This window comes from Callionymus lyra, unplaced genomic scaffold, assembly GCF_982586985.1.
Source record: "Callionymus lyra unplaced genomic scaffold, fCalLyr1.hap1.1 HAP1_SCAFFOLD_187, whole genome shotgun sequence".
In the NCBI taxonomy this organism is placed as follows: domain Eukaryota; kingdom Metazoa; phylum Chordata; class Actinopteri; order Syngnathiformes; family Callionymidae; genus Callionymus; species Callionymus lyra.
The window spans coordinates 72,501-88,270 of NW_028258643.1; the positions used below are offsets into that span (position 1 = coordinate 72,501).

The 15,770-nt window shown below is 49.9% G+C and overlaps 2 protein-coding genes across 2 annotated transcripts in view; one reads left to right on the plus strand and one right to left on the minus strand.

Moving 5' to 3' along the window:
• Positions 1 to 8,245, plus strand: part of cpsf3 (cleavage and polyadenylation specific factor 3) — a 13,388-nt gene extending 5,143 nt beyond the window's left edge. The window contains exons 7-18 of the mRNA XM_087782649.1: positions 1,141 to 1,291; positions 1,349 to 1,524; positions 1,612 to 1,770; positions 1,839 to 1,985; positions 3,509 to 3,661; positions 3,726 to 3,834; positions 6,546 to 6,644; positions 6,716 to 6,810; positions 6,871 to 6,958; positions 7,665 to 7,731; positions 7,804 to 7,900; positions 7,985 to 8,245. Of these exons, the coding sequence (XP_087638775.1) occupies positions 1,141 to 1,291; positions 1,349 to 1,524; positions 1,612 to 1,770; positions 1,839 to 1,985; positions 3,509 to 3,661; positions 3,726 to 3,834; positions 6,546 to 6,644; positions 6,716 to 6,810; positions 6,871 to 6,958; positions 7,665 to 7,731; positions 7,804 to 7,900; positions 7,985 to 8,074 (1,431 nt within the window). The 3' untranslated portion in view covers positions 8,075 to 8,245. The remainder of the gene's footprint in view (positions 1 to 1,140; positions 1,292 to 1,348; positions 1,525 to 1,611; positions 1,771 to 1,838; positions 1,986 to 3,508; positions 3,662 to 3,725; positions 3,835 to 6,545; positions 6,645 to 6,715; positions 6,811 to 6,870; positions 6,959 to 7,664; positions 7,732 to 7,803; positions 7,901 to 7,984) is intronic.
• A 595-nt stretch (positions 8,246 to 8,840) lies between these two features.
• On the minus strand, positions 8,841 to 14,455 carry LOC148058092 (disintegrin and metalloproteinase domain-containing protein 17-like; the record flags this gene model as incomplete). Its single annotated transcript, XM_087782647.1, is given in 13 exon segments — positions 8,841 to 9,767; positions 9,829 to 9,882; positions 9,938 to 10,105; positions 10,168 to 10,298; positions 10,367 to 10,501; positions 12,010 to 12,113; positions 12,167 to 12,366; positions 12,423 to 12,575; positions 12,632 to 12,717; positions 12,779 to 12,923; positions 12,991 to 13,101; positions 14,141 to 14,227; positions 14,325 to 14,455. Coding segments are annotated over 13 exon segments (1,739 nt in total), but the record flags the coding sequence as incomplete, so codon positions are not given.
• Positions 14,456 to 15,770: the final 1,315 nt, after the last annotated feature.

Genomic DNA, 15,770 nt, shown 5'->3' on the forward strand with positions numbered 1-15,770 from the left:
CTCTTCACCCTCCTCACCCTCTTCACCCTCCTCACCCTCTTCACCCTCTTCACCCTCTTCACCCTCCTCACCCTCTTCACCCTCCTCACCCTCTTCACCCTCCTCACCCTCTTCACCCTCTCACCCTCTTCACCCTCTCACCCTCCTCACCCCTCTTCACCCTCCTCACCCTCTTCACCCTCCTCACCCTCCTCACCCTCCTCACCCTCTTCACCCTCCTCACCCTCTTCACCCTCCTCACCCTCCTCACCCTCCTCACCCTCCTCACCCTCCTCACCCTCTCACCCTCCTCACCCTCCTCACCCTCTTCACCCTCCTCACCCTCCTCACCCTCCTTCACCCTCCTTCACCCTCCTCACCCTCTTCACCCTCCTCACCCTCTCACTCCCCTCTCACCCTCTTCACCCTCCTCACCCTCCTCACCCTCTTCACCCTCCTCACCCTCTTCACCCTCCTCACCCTCTTCACCCTCACCCTCCTCACCCTCCTCACCCTCTTCACCCTCCTCACCCTCCTCACCCTCCTCACCCTCCTCACCCTCTCACCCTCCTCACCCTCCTCACCCTCCTCACCCTCTTCACCCTCTTCACCCTCTTCACCCTCTTCACCCTCTTCACCCTCTTCACCCTCTTCACCCTCGTCACCCTCCTCACCCTCTTCACCCTCCTCACCCTCTTCACCCTCTTCACCCTCCTCACCCTCTTCACCCTCCTCACCCTCTTCACCCCTCTTCACCCTCTTCACCCTCTTCACCCTCTTCACCCTCTTCACCCTCTTCACCCTCCTCACCCTCCTCACCCTCCTCACCCTCTTCACCCTCTTCACCCTCTTCACCCTCTTCACCCTCTTCACCCTCTTCACCCTCCTCACCCTCTTCACCCTCCTCACCCTCCTCACCCTCTTCACCCTCTTCACCCTCTTCACCCTCTTCACCCTCTTCACCCTCCTCACTCTCCTCACCCGTCTCACCCGTCTCACCCCTCTCACCCTCTTCACCCTCTTCACCCTCCTCACCCTCTTCACCCTCTTCACCCTCTTCACCCTCCTCACCCTCCTCACTCTCCTCACCCGTCTCACCCGTCTCACCCCTCTCACCCGTCTCACCCTCTCCCCAGGAGTCCCGTCTCACCCTCTCCCCAGGAGTCCACCTATGGGACCCACATCCACGAGAAGAGGGAGGAGCGCGAGGCTCGCTTCTGCAACACAGTGCATGACATCGTGAACCGAGAAGGTCGATGCTTGATCCCCGTCTTCGCTCTGGGTCGCGCTCAGGAGCTGCTGCTCATCCTAGGTGAGCCCGGCACGCCCGACACACGCCCGACTCGCCCTCACCCTGCGTGTCCGACAGACGAGTACTGGCAGAACCACCCGGAGCTGCACGACATTCCCATCTACTACGCCTCGTCTCTGGCCAGGAAGTGCATGGCGGTCTACCAGACCTACATCAACGCCATGAACGACAAGATCCGTAAAGCCATCAACGTCAACAACCCCTTCGTCTTCAAGCACATCAGCAACCTGAAGGTCCGCAGCAGAACCTGGACGCCCCGGCGCCGGCTGACCCGTGTGTGTGTGTGTGTGTGTGTGTGTGTGTGTGGGGGGGGGGGACAGAGCATGGACCAGTTCGACGACATCGGGCCCAGCGTGGTGATGGCGTCTCCAGGCATGATGCAGAGCGGTCTGTCACGGGACCTGTTCGAGAGCTGGTGCACCGACAAGAGGAACGGAGTCATCATCGCAGGATACTGTGTGGAGGGAACACTGGCCAAGGTACCCCTGACCCCCCTGACCCCGGAGGAAACATGTGACCACAACGTGTGTGTGTGTGTGTGTGTCAGCACATCATGACGGAGCCTGATGAGATCACGACAGTCTCGGGTCAGAAGCTCCCTCTGAAGATGTCCGTGGACTACATCTCCTTCTCCGCTCACACGGACTATCAACAGACCAGCGAGTTCATCCGAGCACTCAAACCTCCGCACGTGGTAACAAGTCACATGACCTCATGACCTCACCTGACCTGAACTCTCATGACCTGACCTGACCTTTCATGACCTCACCTGACCTCTCATCAACTCACCTGACCTCTCATGACCTCCCATCACCTCACCTGACCTCTCATGACCTCTCATCACCTCACCTGACCTGACCTCTCATCACCTCACCTCACCTGACCTCTCATCACCTCACCTGACCTCATCACCTCACCTGACCTCATCACCTCACCTGACCTCATCACCTCACCTGACCTCTCATCACCTCACCTCACCTGACCTCATCACCTCACCTGACCTCATCACCTCACCTGACCTCTCATCACATCACCTCACCTGACCTCTCATCCCCTCACCTGACCTCTCATCACCTCACCTCACCTGACCTCATCACCTCACCTGACCTCATCACCTCACCTGACCTCATCACCTCACCTGACCTCATCACCTCACCTGACCTCTCATCACATCACCTCACCTGACCTCTCATCCCCTCACCTGACCTCTCATCCCCTCACCTGACCTCTCATCCCCTCACCTGACCTCTCATCACCTCACCTGACCTCTCATCCCCTCACCTGACCTCTCATCCCCTCACCTGACCTCTCATCCCCTCACCTGACCTCTCATCCCCTCACCTGACCTCTCATCACCTCACCTGACCTCTCATCCCCTCACCTGACCTCTCATCCCCTCACCTGACCTCTCATCCCCTCACCTGACCTCTCATCCCCTCACCTGACCTCTCATCACCTCACCTGACCTCTCATCCCCTCACCTGACCTCTCATCCCCTCACCTGACCTCTCATCCCCTCACCTGACCTCTCATCACCTCACCTGACCTCTCATCACCTCACCTGACCTCTCATCCCCTCACCTGACCTCATCACCTCACCTGATCCCCTCACCTGACCTCATCACCTCACCTGACCTCATCACCTCACCTCACCTGACCTCATCACCTCACCTGACCTCTCATCCCCTCACCTGACCTCTCATCCCCTCACCTGACCTCTCATCCCCTCACCTGACCTCTCATCACCTCACCTGACCTCTCATCACCTCACCTGACCTCTCATCCCCTCACCTGACCTCATCACCTCACCTGATCCCCTCACCTGACCTCATCACCTCACCTGACCTCTCATCACCTCACCTCACCTGACCTCATCACCTCACCTGACCTCTCATCACCTCACCTCACCTGACCTCATCACCTCACCTGACCTCTCATCACCTCACCTGACCTCTCATCACCTCACCTGACCTCTCATCACCTCACCTCACCTGACCTCATCACCTCACCTGACCTCTCATCACCTCACCTGACCTCTCATCACCTCACCTGACCTCACCTGACCTCTCATGACCTCACCTGACCTCTCATGACCTCTCATGACCTCTCATAACCTCACCTGACCTCACCTGACCTCTCCCCACCTGAGGTTCCTGGACACGTTTGGACCTCAGCTGCTGGTCCTGTGTTCACCAGTGACCAGGACTCTCTGTCCAGATCCTGGTCCATGGCGAGCAGAACGAGATGGCTCGCCTGAAGGCGGCTCTGATCCGAGAGTACGAGGACAACGATGAAGTCCACATCGAGGTCCACAACCCCAGGAACACTGAGGCCGTCACGCTGAACTTCAGAGGAGAGAAGCTGGCCAAGGTGTGTGTGAGTCGCTGTGACCTGCTGTACCTCACGATGACCTGCCGTGACTCTGACTCCACAGGTCATGGGGTCACTGGCCGACAGGAAGTGTATTCAAGGTCAACGAGTGTCTGGAATCCTGGTCAAACGCAACTTTAACTACCACATCCTGGCGCCCTCTGACCTCGCAGGTGTGTGTGTGTGTGTGTGTGTGTGTGTGTCTGGTGTGTTTTCTTGTAGAGTACACAGACGTGTGTGTTTTCTTGCAGAGTACACAGACGTGTGTTTTCTTGCAGAGTACACAGACGTGTGTGTTTTCTTGTAGAGTACACAGACGTGTGTGTTTTCTCGCAGAGTACACAGACGTGTGTGTTTTCTTGTAGAGTACACAGACGTGTGTGTTTTCTCGCAGAGTACACAGACGTGTGTGTTTTCTTGCAGAGTACACAGACGTGTGTTTTCTTGCAGAGTACACAGACGTGTGTGTTTTCTTGTAGAGTACACAGACGTGTGTGTTTTCTTGCAGAGTACACAGACCTGTAGAGTACACAGACGTGTGTTTTCTTGCATAGTACACAGACCTGTAGAGTACACAGACCTGTGTGTTTTCTTGTAGAGTACACAGACGTGTGTGTTTTCTCGCAGAGTACACAGACGTGTGTGTTTTCTCGCAGAGTACACAGACCTGTGTGTTTTCTTGTAGAGTACACAGACTTGTGTGTTTTCTTGCAGAGTACACAGACTTGTGTGTTTTCTTGTAAATACACAGACTTGTGTGTTTTCTTGTAAATACACAGACTTGTGTGTTTTCTTGCAGAGTACACGGACCTGTGTGTTTTCTTTCAGAGTACACAGACTTGTGTGTTTTCTTGCAGAGTACACAGACCTGTGTGTTTTCTTGCAGAGTACACAGACATGTGTGTTTTCTTGTAGAGTACACAGACTTGTGTGTTTTCTTTTAGAGTACACAGACTTGTGTGTTTTCTTGCAGAGTACACAGACTTGTGTGTTTTCTTGCAGAGTACACAGACTTGTGTGTTTTCTTGCAGAGTACACAGACCTGTGTGTTTTCTTGCAGAGTACACAGACTTGTGTGTTTTCTTGCAGAGTACACAGACGTGTGTGTTTTCTTGCAGAGTACACAGACGTGTGTGTTTTCTTGCAGAGTACACAGACGTGTGTGTTTTCTCGCAGAGTACACGGACCTGTGTGTTTTCTCGCAGAGTACACAGACGTGTGTGTTTTCTCGCAGAGTACACAGACGTGTGTGTTTTCTCGCAGAGTACACAGACGTGTGTGTTTTCTCGCAGAGTACGCAGACCTGTGTGTTTTCTCGCAGAGTACGCGGACGTGTGCGTTTTCTCGCAGAGTACGCGGACGTGTGTGTTTTCTCGCAGAGTACACAGACGTGTGTGTTTTCTCGCAGAGTACGCAGACTTGTGTGTTTTCTCGCAGAGTACACAGACGTGTGTGTTTTCTCGCAGAGTACGCAGACTTGTGTGTTTTCTCGCAGAGTACGCAGACTTGTGTGTTTTCTCGCAGAGTACACAGACGTGTGTGTTTTCTCGCAGAGTACACGGACCTGTGTGTTTTCTCGCAGAGTACACGGACTTGTGTGTTTTCTCGCAGAGTACGCAGACCTGTGTGTTTTCTAGCAGAGTACGCAGACCTGTGTGTTTTCTCGCAGAGTACGCAGACCTGTGTGTTTTCTCGCAGAGTACGCAGACTTGTGTGTTTTCTCGTAGAGTACATAGACTGGTGTGTTTTCTTGCAGAGTACACAGACGTGTGTGTGTTTTCTCGCAGAGTACACAGACTTGTGTGTTTTCTTGTAAATACACAGACTTGTGTGTTTTCTTGTAAATACACAGACTTGTGTGTTTTCTCGCAGAGTACACAGACTTGTGTGTTTTCTTGTAAATACACAGACTTGTGTGTTTTCTTGTAAATACACAGACGTGTGTGTTTTCTCGCAGAGTACGCAGACGTGTGTGTGTGTTTTCTCGCAGAGTACGCAGACGTGTGTGTGTTTTCTCGCAGAGTACACAGACTTGTGTGTTTTCTTGTAAATACACAGACTTGTGTGTTTTCTTGTAAATACACAGACTTGTGTGTTTTCTTGCAGAGTACACAGACTTGTGTGTTTTCTTGCAGAGTACACAGACTTGTGTGTTTTCTTGTAAATACACAGACTTGTGTGTTTTCTTGTAAATACACAGACTTGTGTGTTTTCTCGCAGAGTACACAGACTTGTGTGTTTTCTTGTAAATACACAGACTTGTGTGTTTTCTTGTAAATACACAGACGTGTGTGTTTTCTCGCAGAGTACGCAGACGTGTGTGTGTTTTCTCGCAGAGTACGCAGACGTGTGTGTGTTTTCTCGCAGAGTACACAGACTTGTGTGTTTTCTTGTAAATACACAGACTTGTGTGTTTTCTTGTAAATACACAGACTTGTGTGTTTTCTTGCAGAGTACACAGACTTGTGTGTTTTCTTGCAGAGTACACAGACTTGTGTGTTTTCTTGTAAATACACAGACTTGTGTGTTTTCTTGTAAATACACAGACTTGTGTGTTTTCTTGCAGAGTACACGGACCTGTGTGTTTTCTTGTAAATACACAGACCTGTGTGTTTTCTTGCAGAGTACGCAGACGTGTGTGTTTTCTCGTAGAGTACGCAGACCTGTGTGTTTTCTTTCAGAGTACGCAGACGTGTGTGTTTTCTTGCAGAGTACACAGACGTGTGTGTTTTCTTGCAGAGTACACAGACCTGTGTGTTTTCTTGCAGAGTACACAGACTTGTGTGTTTTCTTGTAGAGTACACAGACTTGTGTGTTTTCTTGCAGAGTACACAGACTTGTGTGTTTTCTTGTAGAGTACACAGACTTGTGTGTTTTCTTTCAGAGTACACGGACCTGTGTATGGGAACGGTCACTCAGACTCAGGGGATCCCCTACACTGGACCCATCTCACTGCTGGTCAGTCAACTACGCAGCCTGGCAGGTCAGTACACACAAGTATACGTGTACAGGTGTACATACATGTGTACACTCACGGTGTGTTCATGCGTGCAGGTGAGGTGGAGCAGGTGGAGTCCTCGGAGAAGATCACCATCAAGGTCTTCAAGTGCATCACACTGGTGCACGAGGCTGGCATGGTTCTGCTGGAGGTTCGGGTCTCACTCTCTCTCTCGGCTCCACAATGGTTTCTGACAGACTTCCTCCCTCAGTGGTCGGCCAACCCTCTGAACGACATGTTCGCCGACGCCGTCGCTACCGTGGTTCTGGAGGTCCAGTCCAACCCCACCGCCCAGAAGTGTCAGTTACACACCTTTGTGTACACACACGCATTTATACACACCTTTATGTATACACACTCATTTATACACACCTTTATGTATACACACTCATTTATACACACTCATTTATACACACCTTTATGTATACACACTCATTTATACACACCTATATGTATACACACGCATTTATACACACCTTTATGTATACACACGCATTTATACACACCTTTATGTATACACACTCATTTATACACACTCATTTATACACACCTATATGTATACACAGGCATTTATACACACCTTTATGTATACACACGCATTTATAAACACTCATGTATACACACCTATATGTATACACACGCATTTATACACACCTATATGTATACACAGGCATTTATACACACTCATTTATACACACCTATATGTATACACAGGCATTTATACACACCTTTATGTATACACACGCATTTATACACACTCATTTATACACACCTATATGTATACACAGGCATTTATACACACCTTTATGTATACACACGCATTTATACACACTCATTTATACACACCTATATGTATACACAGGCATTTATACACACCTTTATGTATACACACGCATTTATACACACTCACACACGTACACACACGTACACACACACGTACACACACACGTACACACACACGTACACACACACGTACACACACATAAATGTTTGACTTTGTTTCAGTTCTTCAAGGAAAAAGAGAAACTTACGACATCGAAACATTCACTGAGCGACTGGAACTGATGCTGCAGTGAGTCTCGTGCACACACACACACACAGTTGATGTTTACAGCTAAAAATGTGTGTGTGTGTGTGTGTTCAGCGACATGTTCGGGGACGAGTGTGTTAACTTCCAGGACAGCAGCAACATGATGGTGACGGTTGCCGGGGCGACGGTGTCCGTGAACCCGGAGAGCAGAGTGAGTGGCGTGTGCGTGAGTGAGTGGCGTGTGTGTGAGAGTGTGAGTGCACTAGTGTGTGTGACGCTGACCTCTGACCTTCAGGTGGTGACGTGTGCAGAGGACGAGTGTCTCCGTGAGATGGTAGAAGTCGCCGTCCACCGTCTGTACGACGCGCTCGCGCCCGTCTACTGACCACACCCCCGTCTACTGACCACGCCCCCGTCTACTGACCACACCCCCGTCTACTGACCACACCCCCGTCTACTGACCACACCCCCGTCTACTGACCACACCCCCGTCTACTGACCACACCCCCGTCTACTGACCACACCCCCGTCTACTGACCACACCCCCGTCTACTGACCACACCCCCGTCTACTGACCACGCCCCCGTCTACTGACCACACCCCCGTCTACTGACCACACCCCCGTCTACTGGCCACGCCCACTTGTGAGGTCATCACACTGCTGCTCACTTTTCTACCTTTTCATTCTGGCCTGAATAAATTTGTGTTGAACGTTTTATTGTCGTACAACCTGAACACACAATAACACACCTGTTGACCCGTCACTGACCTCATGGTGGCGCTAGAGCTCAACATGTTATCAGTTAAATCATGACATCAATTAAATCATGACATCATCAGTTAAATCATGACATCATCAGTTAAATCATGACATCAATTAAATCATGACATCATCAATTAAATCATGACATCAGTTAAATCATGACATCAGTTAAATCATGACATCATCAGTTAAATCATGACATCAGTTAAATCATGACATCATCAGTTAAATCATGACATCAGTTAAATCATGACATCAATTAAATCATGACATCATCAGTTAAATCATGACATCAGTTAAATCATGACATCATCAGTTAAATCATGACATCAGTTAAATCATGACATCATCAGTTAAATCATGACATCATCAGTTAAATCATGGCATCAATTCAATCATGACATCATCAGTTAAATCATGACATCATCAGTTAAATCATGACATCAATTAAATCATGACATCATCAGTTAAATCATGACATCAATTAAATCATGACATCAGTTAAATCATGACATCATCAGTTAAATCATGACATCATCAGTTCAATCATGACATCATCAGTTCAATCATGACATCAGTTAAATCATGACATCATCAGTTCAATCATGACATCATCAGTTCAATCATGACATCAATTAAATCATGACATCAGTTAAATCATGACATCAATTAAATCATGACATCATCAGTTCAATCATGACATCATCAGTTCAATCATGACATCAATTAAATCATGACATCAGTTAAATCATGACATCAATTAAATCATGACATCAGTTAAATCATGACATCATCAGTTCAAATATGACATCAGTTCAATCATGACATCAGTTAAATCATGACATCATCAGTTCAATCATGACATCATCAGTTCAAATATGACATCATCAGTTAAATCATGACATCAGTTAAATCATGACATCATCAGTTAAATCATGACATCATCAGTTCAATCATGACATCATCAGTTCAATCATGACATCATCAGTTCAATCATGACATCATCAGTTCAATCATGACATCATCAGTTCAATCATGACATCATCAGTTAAATCATGACATCATCAGTTCAATCATGACATCAACACTGCGTCTCCTTGTCAAGCGGCTCTTGCCTGCTCAGTCTGAAGGTCGTGACCTTCTCACCCCGACCGGTGACCCCCGTCATGTCCTGAAAGGACCGTCGGTATCTTCTCTGCTGCTGTGAGTCCAGGCTCTGGTCCTCGTCGATGGTGGTCCTGCCTGGACCCTCGCAGACGGGAGGCTTGAAGATCCGCACCGACGCCGACTCCAGGCTGCTCAAGAGCTCGGCATTCTGGGAGGAGAGAGGTATGAGGGGGGCCTAGAGGGGTCGGGGGGGGGGGGTCAGGACTCACGCTGGAGAAGAACAAGGACTTGGTCTGCTCGAACTGCTGGTCCAGCTTCTTGTCCTGGAACGACACGCGGCGTGACTCCAGCACAGAACCCACACGGGACCGGACTCACCAGGCAGTGGACCAGGATGGAGAGCGGGACCCACAGCAGCAGCGAGAAGGTCACCACGGAGCCCACCATGTTGTCCGCCAGGAACTTACGGAAGGTGTTGATGTCCAGTTTGTCGATGAAGTCCCAGAGTCGCTCCACCACGTCCTGGACCTGCTTCATGCAGCGGCCCTGCACCCCGACCCGTCAGAACACGGACCCGTCAGCGCCCCCTGTCCCCCCCCGTCACTCACCACGCCGTCGCAGAACCCGACCGTGCAGGGTTTGCCTTTGCGCAGGAACAGGAAGTGACCCGTGTGGTTCTGGTAGGGGGCGCACACGCCGGCGCCGTCACGGCAGCACACTTTACAGGACGAGTCGGTCTCTGCGGGTCGAGCAGAACCTGAGGACGCGGTTCCGGCGGGTCGGGGTTCTGAAGGAGTCGGATCTCACCGTTGCAGGCACATGGAAGCAGGTCCAGAACCGCCTGACAGAACGGAACACACTCGCCGTCCAAACACTCGCCGTTGTCCAGACATGACGTCTTATCAGGAGCGTTTTCAGGAGGAGGACATTCTTGACTGTGACCTACACACACATATACACACATGAACACACACATATACACACATGAACACACACACATGAACACACACATGAACACACACACGTGTGTGAACACACACATGAACACACACATGAACACACACATGAACACACACATGAACACACAGATATGAACACACAGATATGAACACACACATATGAACACACACACATGAACACACACATATGAACACACACCTACACACACACATGAACACACACCTACACACACACATGAACACACACCTACACACACACCTACACACACATGAACACACACCTACGAACACACACCTACACACACATATGAACACACACCTACACACACGTATGAACACACACCTACACACACACATGAACACACACCTACACACACACATGAACACACACCTACACACACACATGAACACACACCTACACACACATGAACACACACCTACACACACACATGAACACACACCTACACACACATGAACACACACCTACACACACATATGAACACACACCTACACACACACATGAACACACACCTACACACACATATGAACACACACCTACACACACACATGAACACACACCTACACACACATATGAACACACACACATGAACACACACCTACACACACACATGAACACACACCTACACACACATGAACACACACACATATGAACACACACCTACACACACATGAACACACACCTACACACACATATGAACACACACCTACACACACATATGAACACACACCTACACACACACATGAACACACACCTACACACACACATGAACACACACCTACACACACACATGAACACACACCTACACACACACACGAACACACACACACATGAACACACACCTACACACACATGAACACACACACACATGAACACACACCTAAACACACACACACATGAACACACACCTACACACACACATGAACACACACACACATATGAACACACACCTACACACACGTATGAACACACACCTACACACACACATGAACACACACCTACACACACACATGAACACACACCTACACACACATGAACACACACCTACACACACACATGAACACACACCTACACACACACATGAACACACACACACACATGAACACACACCTACACACACATGAACACACACCTACACACACATATGAACACACACCTACACACACACATGAACACACACCTATACACACATGAACACACACCTACACACACACATGAACACACACCTACACACACCTACACACACGTATGAACACACACCTACACACACATATGAACACACACCTACACACACACATGAACACACACCCACACACACCTACACACACACATGAACACACACACCTACACACACACACACACACACACACATGAACACACACACACACACACACATGAACACACACCTACACACACATGAACACACACCCACACACACACATGAACACACACCCACACACACGAACACACACCTGTGCAGTAGGAACGACCTTTGCATGCGGCGTCGATCGGCTCCTGACACACCTGACCCTTGACCTCAAACGCGCAGCTCCTGCAGCAGGCGCTGTTCCTGTCACTGGGGAGACGGCGGTGAGGTCGAGGCGGTCACGTGACCTCGGAGCGGCTCACCTGCACCGAGCGCCGGCTCTGAGGCGGCAGGTGGGGGTGCAGCAGGGGTCGGCGTTGAGGTGCAGCAGACCGGGGTCGCACTCTTCTCCGCGCTCCACCCGAGAGTTGCCGCACACGTTGACGTTGCGCTCGCGGAAGCAGGAGGACGCCTTGGAGCGAAGGCGCTCCACGATGGAGCGCTTGCTGCAGTCAGAGAACACCTGCGGGGGTCTCAGGGGGGGGGCTCAGCCGGGACTCCAGACCTGCTCGGGCTCACCTTGTTGTTGACGTGGTCTCCGCTCACGGCGATGGGGTACATGACAAACTTCCCTCCCTGGTCGTCTCTGGGGGCGCAGCCCGGGAGGTCGTCCGGGTCGTGTTCCGCCCCGAAGTTGTGACCCAGTTCGTGGGTCGTCACCAGGTCCGCCTCCTGTCAGAAGCGACACAGGTGGTCTCGGACCTTCCTCCGCAGCGCTCGGGCGGTACCTTGGTCAAGATGGTCTTGCCGTAGTTCTTGGTGCTGGTCAGACCCGTGTTCAGGTATATGAGGCGCTGGTTGGAGGCCGGACCGCCTGAGAAGGTGCGAGGAGGTGAGACGTCCTGGCGGCGTCGGGTACGACGGGCGGGTCTTACCTCTGGAGCAGAGCCCGCCGGGGATGTCGGGCTTCGCCGGGGCCACGTAGGCCAGACCCAGAGTCCCCTCGTCGAAGTCCTGGTACGTGAACAGGTGAGCCAGACAGACGTTGGCCGCCTTCTCCGCCACGTCCACACTGAACTGCTACAGAACCGCACACGCCAGTCACGACACGTGAACCCAACCATGGACCTGGTGACGCAGGAAGTACCTCCAGCAGCCTCTTGACGTCCCACACGTCTCGTCCCGGGACTGGACTCCCCTCCATGTTGAAGTGGATTTGACCCGGAGACACGTCAGTCGGAGTTTTCTCGATGATGATCTGACACACACACGGACACACACACACACACACACACGGACGCACACACACACACACACACACAGACACAGAGAGACACACACGGACACACAGGGACACACACGGACACACACGGACACACAGGGACACACACAGACACACAGACACACACACGGAAACACACGGACAAACACGGACACACAGGGACACACACAGACACACAGGGACACACACAGACACACACGGACACACACACAGACACAGAGAGACACACACGGACACACAGGGACAAACACACGGACACAGAGGGACACACACAGACACAGAGAGACACACACGGACACACAGGGACAAACACACAGACACAGAGGGACACACACAGACACACAGGGACACACAGGGACACACATGGACAAACAGGGACACACACGGACACACAGGGACACACACGGACACACAGGGACACACATGGACAAACAGGGACACACAGAGGGACACACATGGACACACACAGGGACACACAGGGACACACACACAAACACACGGACACACAGGGACACACACACGGACGCACACGAACACACACAGGGACACACACACGGACACACAGGGACACACACACGGACACACAGGGACACATACGGACACACAGGGACACATACGGACACACACGGACAGACAGGGACACACATAGGGACACACACACAGACACAGAGAGACACACACGGACACACACAGGGACACACACACAGACACAGAGAGACACACACGGACACACACAGACACAGAGGGACACATTTGGACACACACGGACAGACAGGGACACACGGACACAAGGACACACAGGGACAGATAGGGACACACAGGGACACACACACAGACACACACAGACACAGAGAGACACACACGGACACACACACAGACACAGAGAGACACACACAGACACACACGGACACACACAGACACACACGTACACACACACGGACACACACAGACACACACACACACACAGACACACACAGTCAGCTTCTCTTCATCAGTCCCGCTCAGGTCTGCTCACCTGCTGGATCTGGACTCCGTATCCAGAGAACTCTTCGTCCCAGGAGGTGTTTCTGTAGATGTCGTCCACGCGATCGATCAACTCGATCTGAGGAGAGATGATCAGACACGTGTGTGTGTGTGTGTGTGTGTGTGTGTGTGTGTGTGTGTGTGTGTGTGTGTGTGTGTGTTAGAGTGTGTGTCACCAGGTAGTTGAGGGTCGTGCTCTCCTCGTCTCGGCCCATGTGTCTGAAGAAACGATGGTCGGCGACGAGCAGCAGTGGACACGTGTTCTTCCTCTGATCCCGCGTATGACGTCTCTGTCGCCGCGTGGACTCTGAGGTGGACATGAAGACGTTATAGAAGAACATGTGGACATGAAGACGTTATAGAAGAACATGTTGACATGAAGACGTTATAGAAGAACATGTTGACATGAAGACGTTATAGAAGAACATGTGGACATGAAGACGTTTGTAGAAGAACATGTGGACATGAAGACGTTATAGAAGAACATGTTGACATGAAGACGTTTGTAGAAGAACATGTTGACATGAAGACGTTTGTAGAAGAACATGTTGACATGAAGACGTTTGTAGAAGAACATGTTGACATGAAGACGTTTGTAGAAGAACATGTGGACATGAAGACGTTATAGAAGAACATGTTGACATGAAGACGTTTGTAGAAGAACATGTTGACATGAAGACGTTTGTAGAAGAACATGTTGACATGAAGACGTTTGTAGAAGAACATGTTGACATGAAGACGTTATAGAAGAACATGTGGACATGAAGACGTTTGTAGAAGAACATGTTGACATGAAGACGTTATAGAAGAACATGTTGACATAAGACGTTTGTAGAAGAACTGAACATGTTGACATGAAGACGTTTGTAGAAGAACATGTTGACATGAAGACGTTATAGAAGAACATGTTGACATGAAGACGTTTGTAGAAGAACATGTTGACATGAAGACGTTTGTAGAAGAACATGTTGACATGAAGACGTTTGTAGAAGAACATGTGGACATGAAGACGTTATAGAAGAACATGTTGACATGAAGACGTTTGTAGAAGAACATGTTGACATGAAGACGTTTGTAGAAGAACATGTTGACATGAAGACGTTTGTAGAAGAACATGTTGACATGAAGACGTTTGTAGAAGAACATGTGGACATGAAGACGTTATAGAAGAACATGTTGACATGAAGACGTTTGTAGAAGAACATGTTGACATGAAGACGTTTGTAGAAGAACATGTTGACATGAAGACGTTTGTAGAAGAACATGTTGACATGAAGACGTTATAGAAGAACATGTGGACATGAAGACGTTTGTAGAAGAACATGTTGACATGAAGACGTTTGTAGAAGAACATGTTGACATGAAGACGTTTGTAGAAGAACATGTGGACATGAAGACGTTATAGAAGAACATGTTGACATGAAGACGTTTGTAGAAGAACATGTTGACATGAAGACGTTTGTAGAAGAACATGTTGACATGAAGACGTTATAGAAGAACATGTGGACATGAAGACGTTTGTAGAGAACATGTGGACATGAAGACGTTTGTAGAAGAACATGTGGACATGAAGACATTATAGAAGAACATGTTGACATGAAGACGTTATAGAAGAACATGTT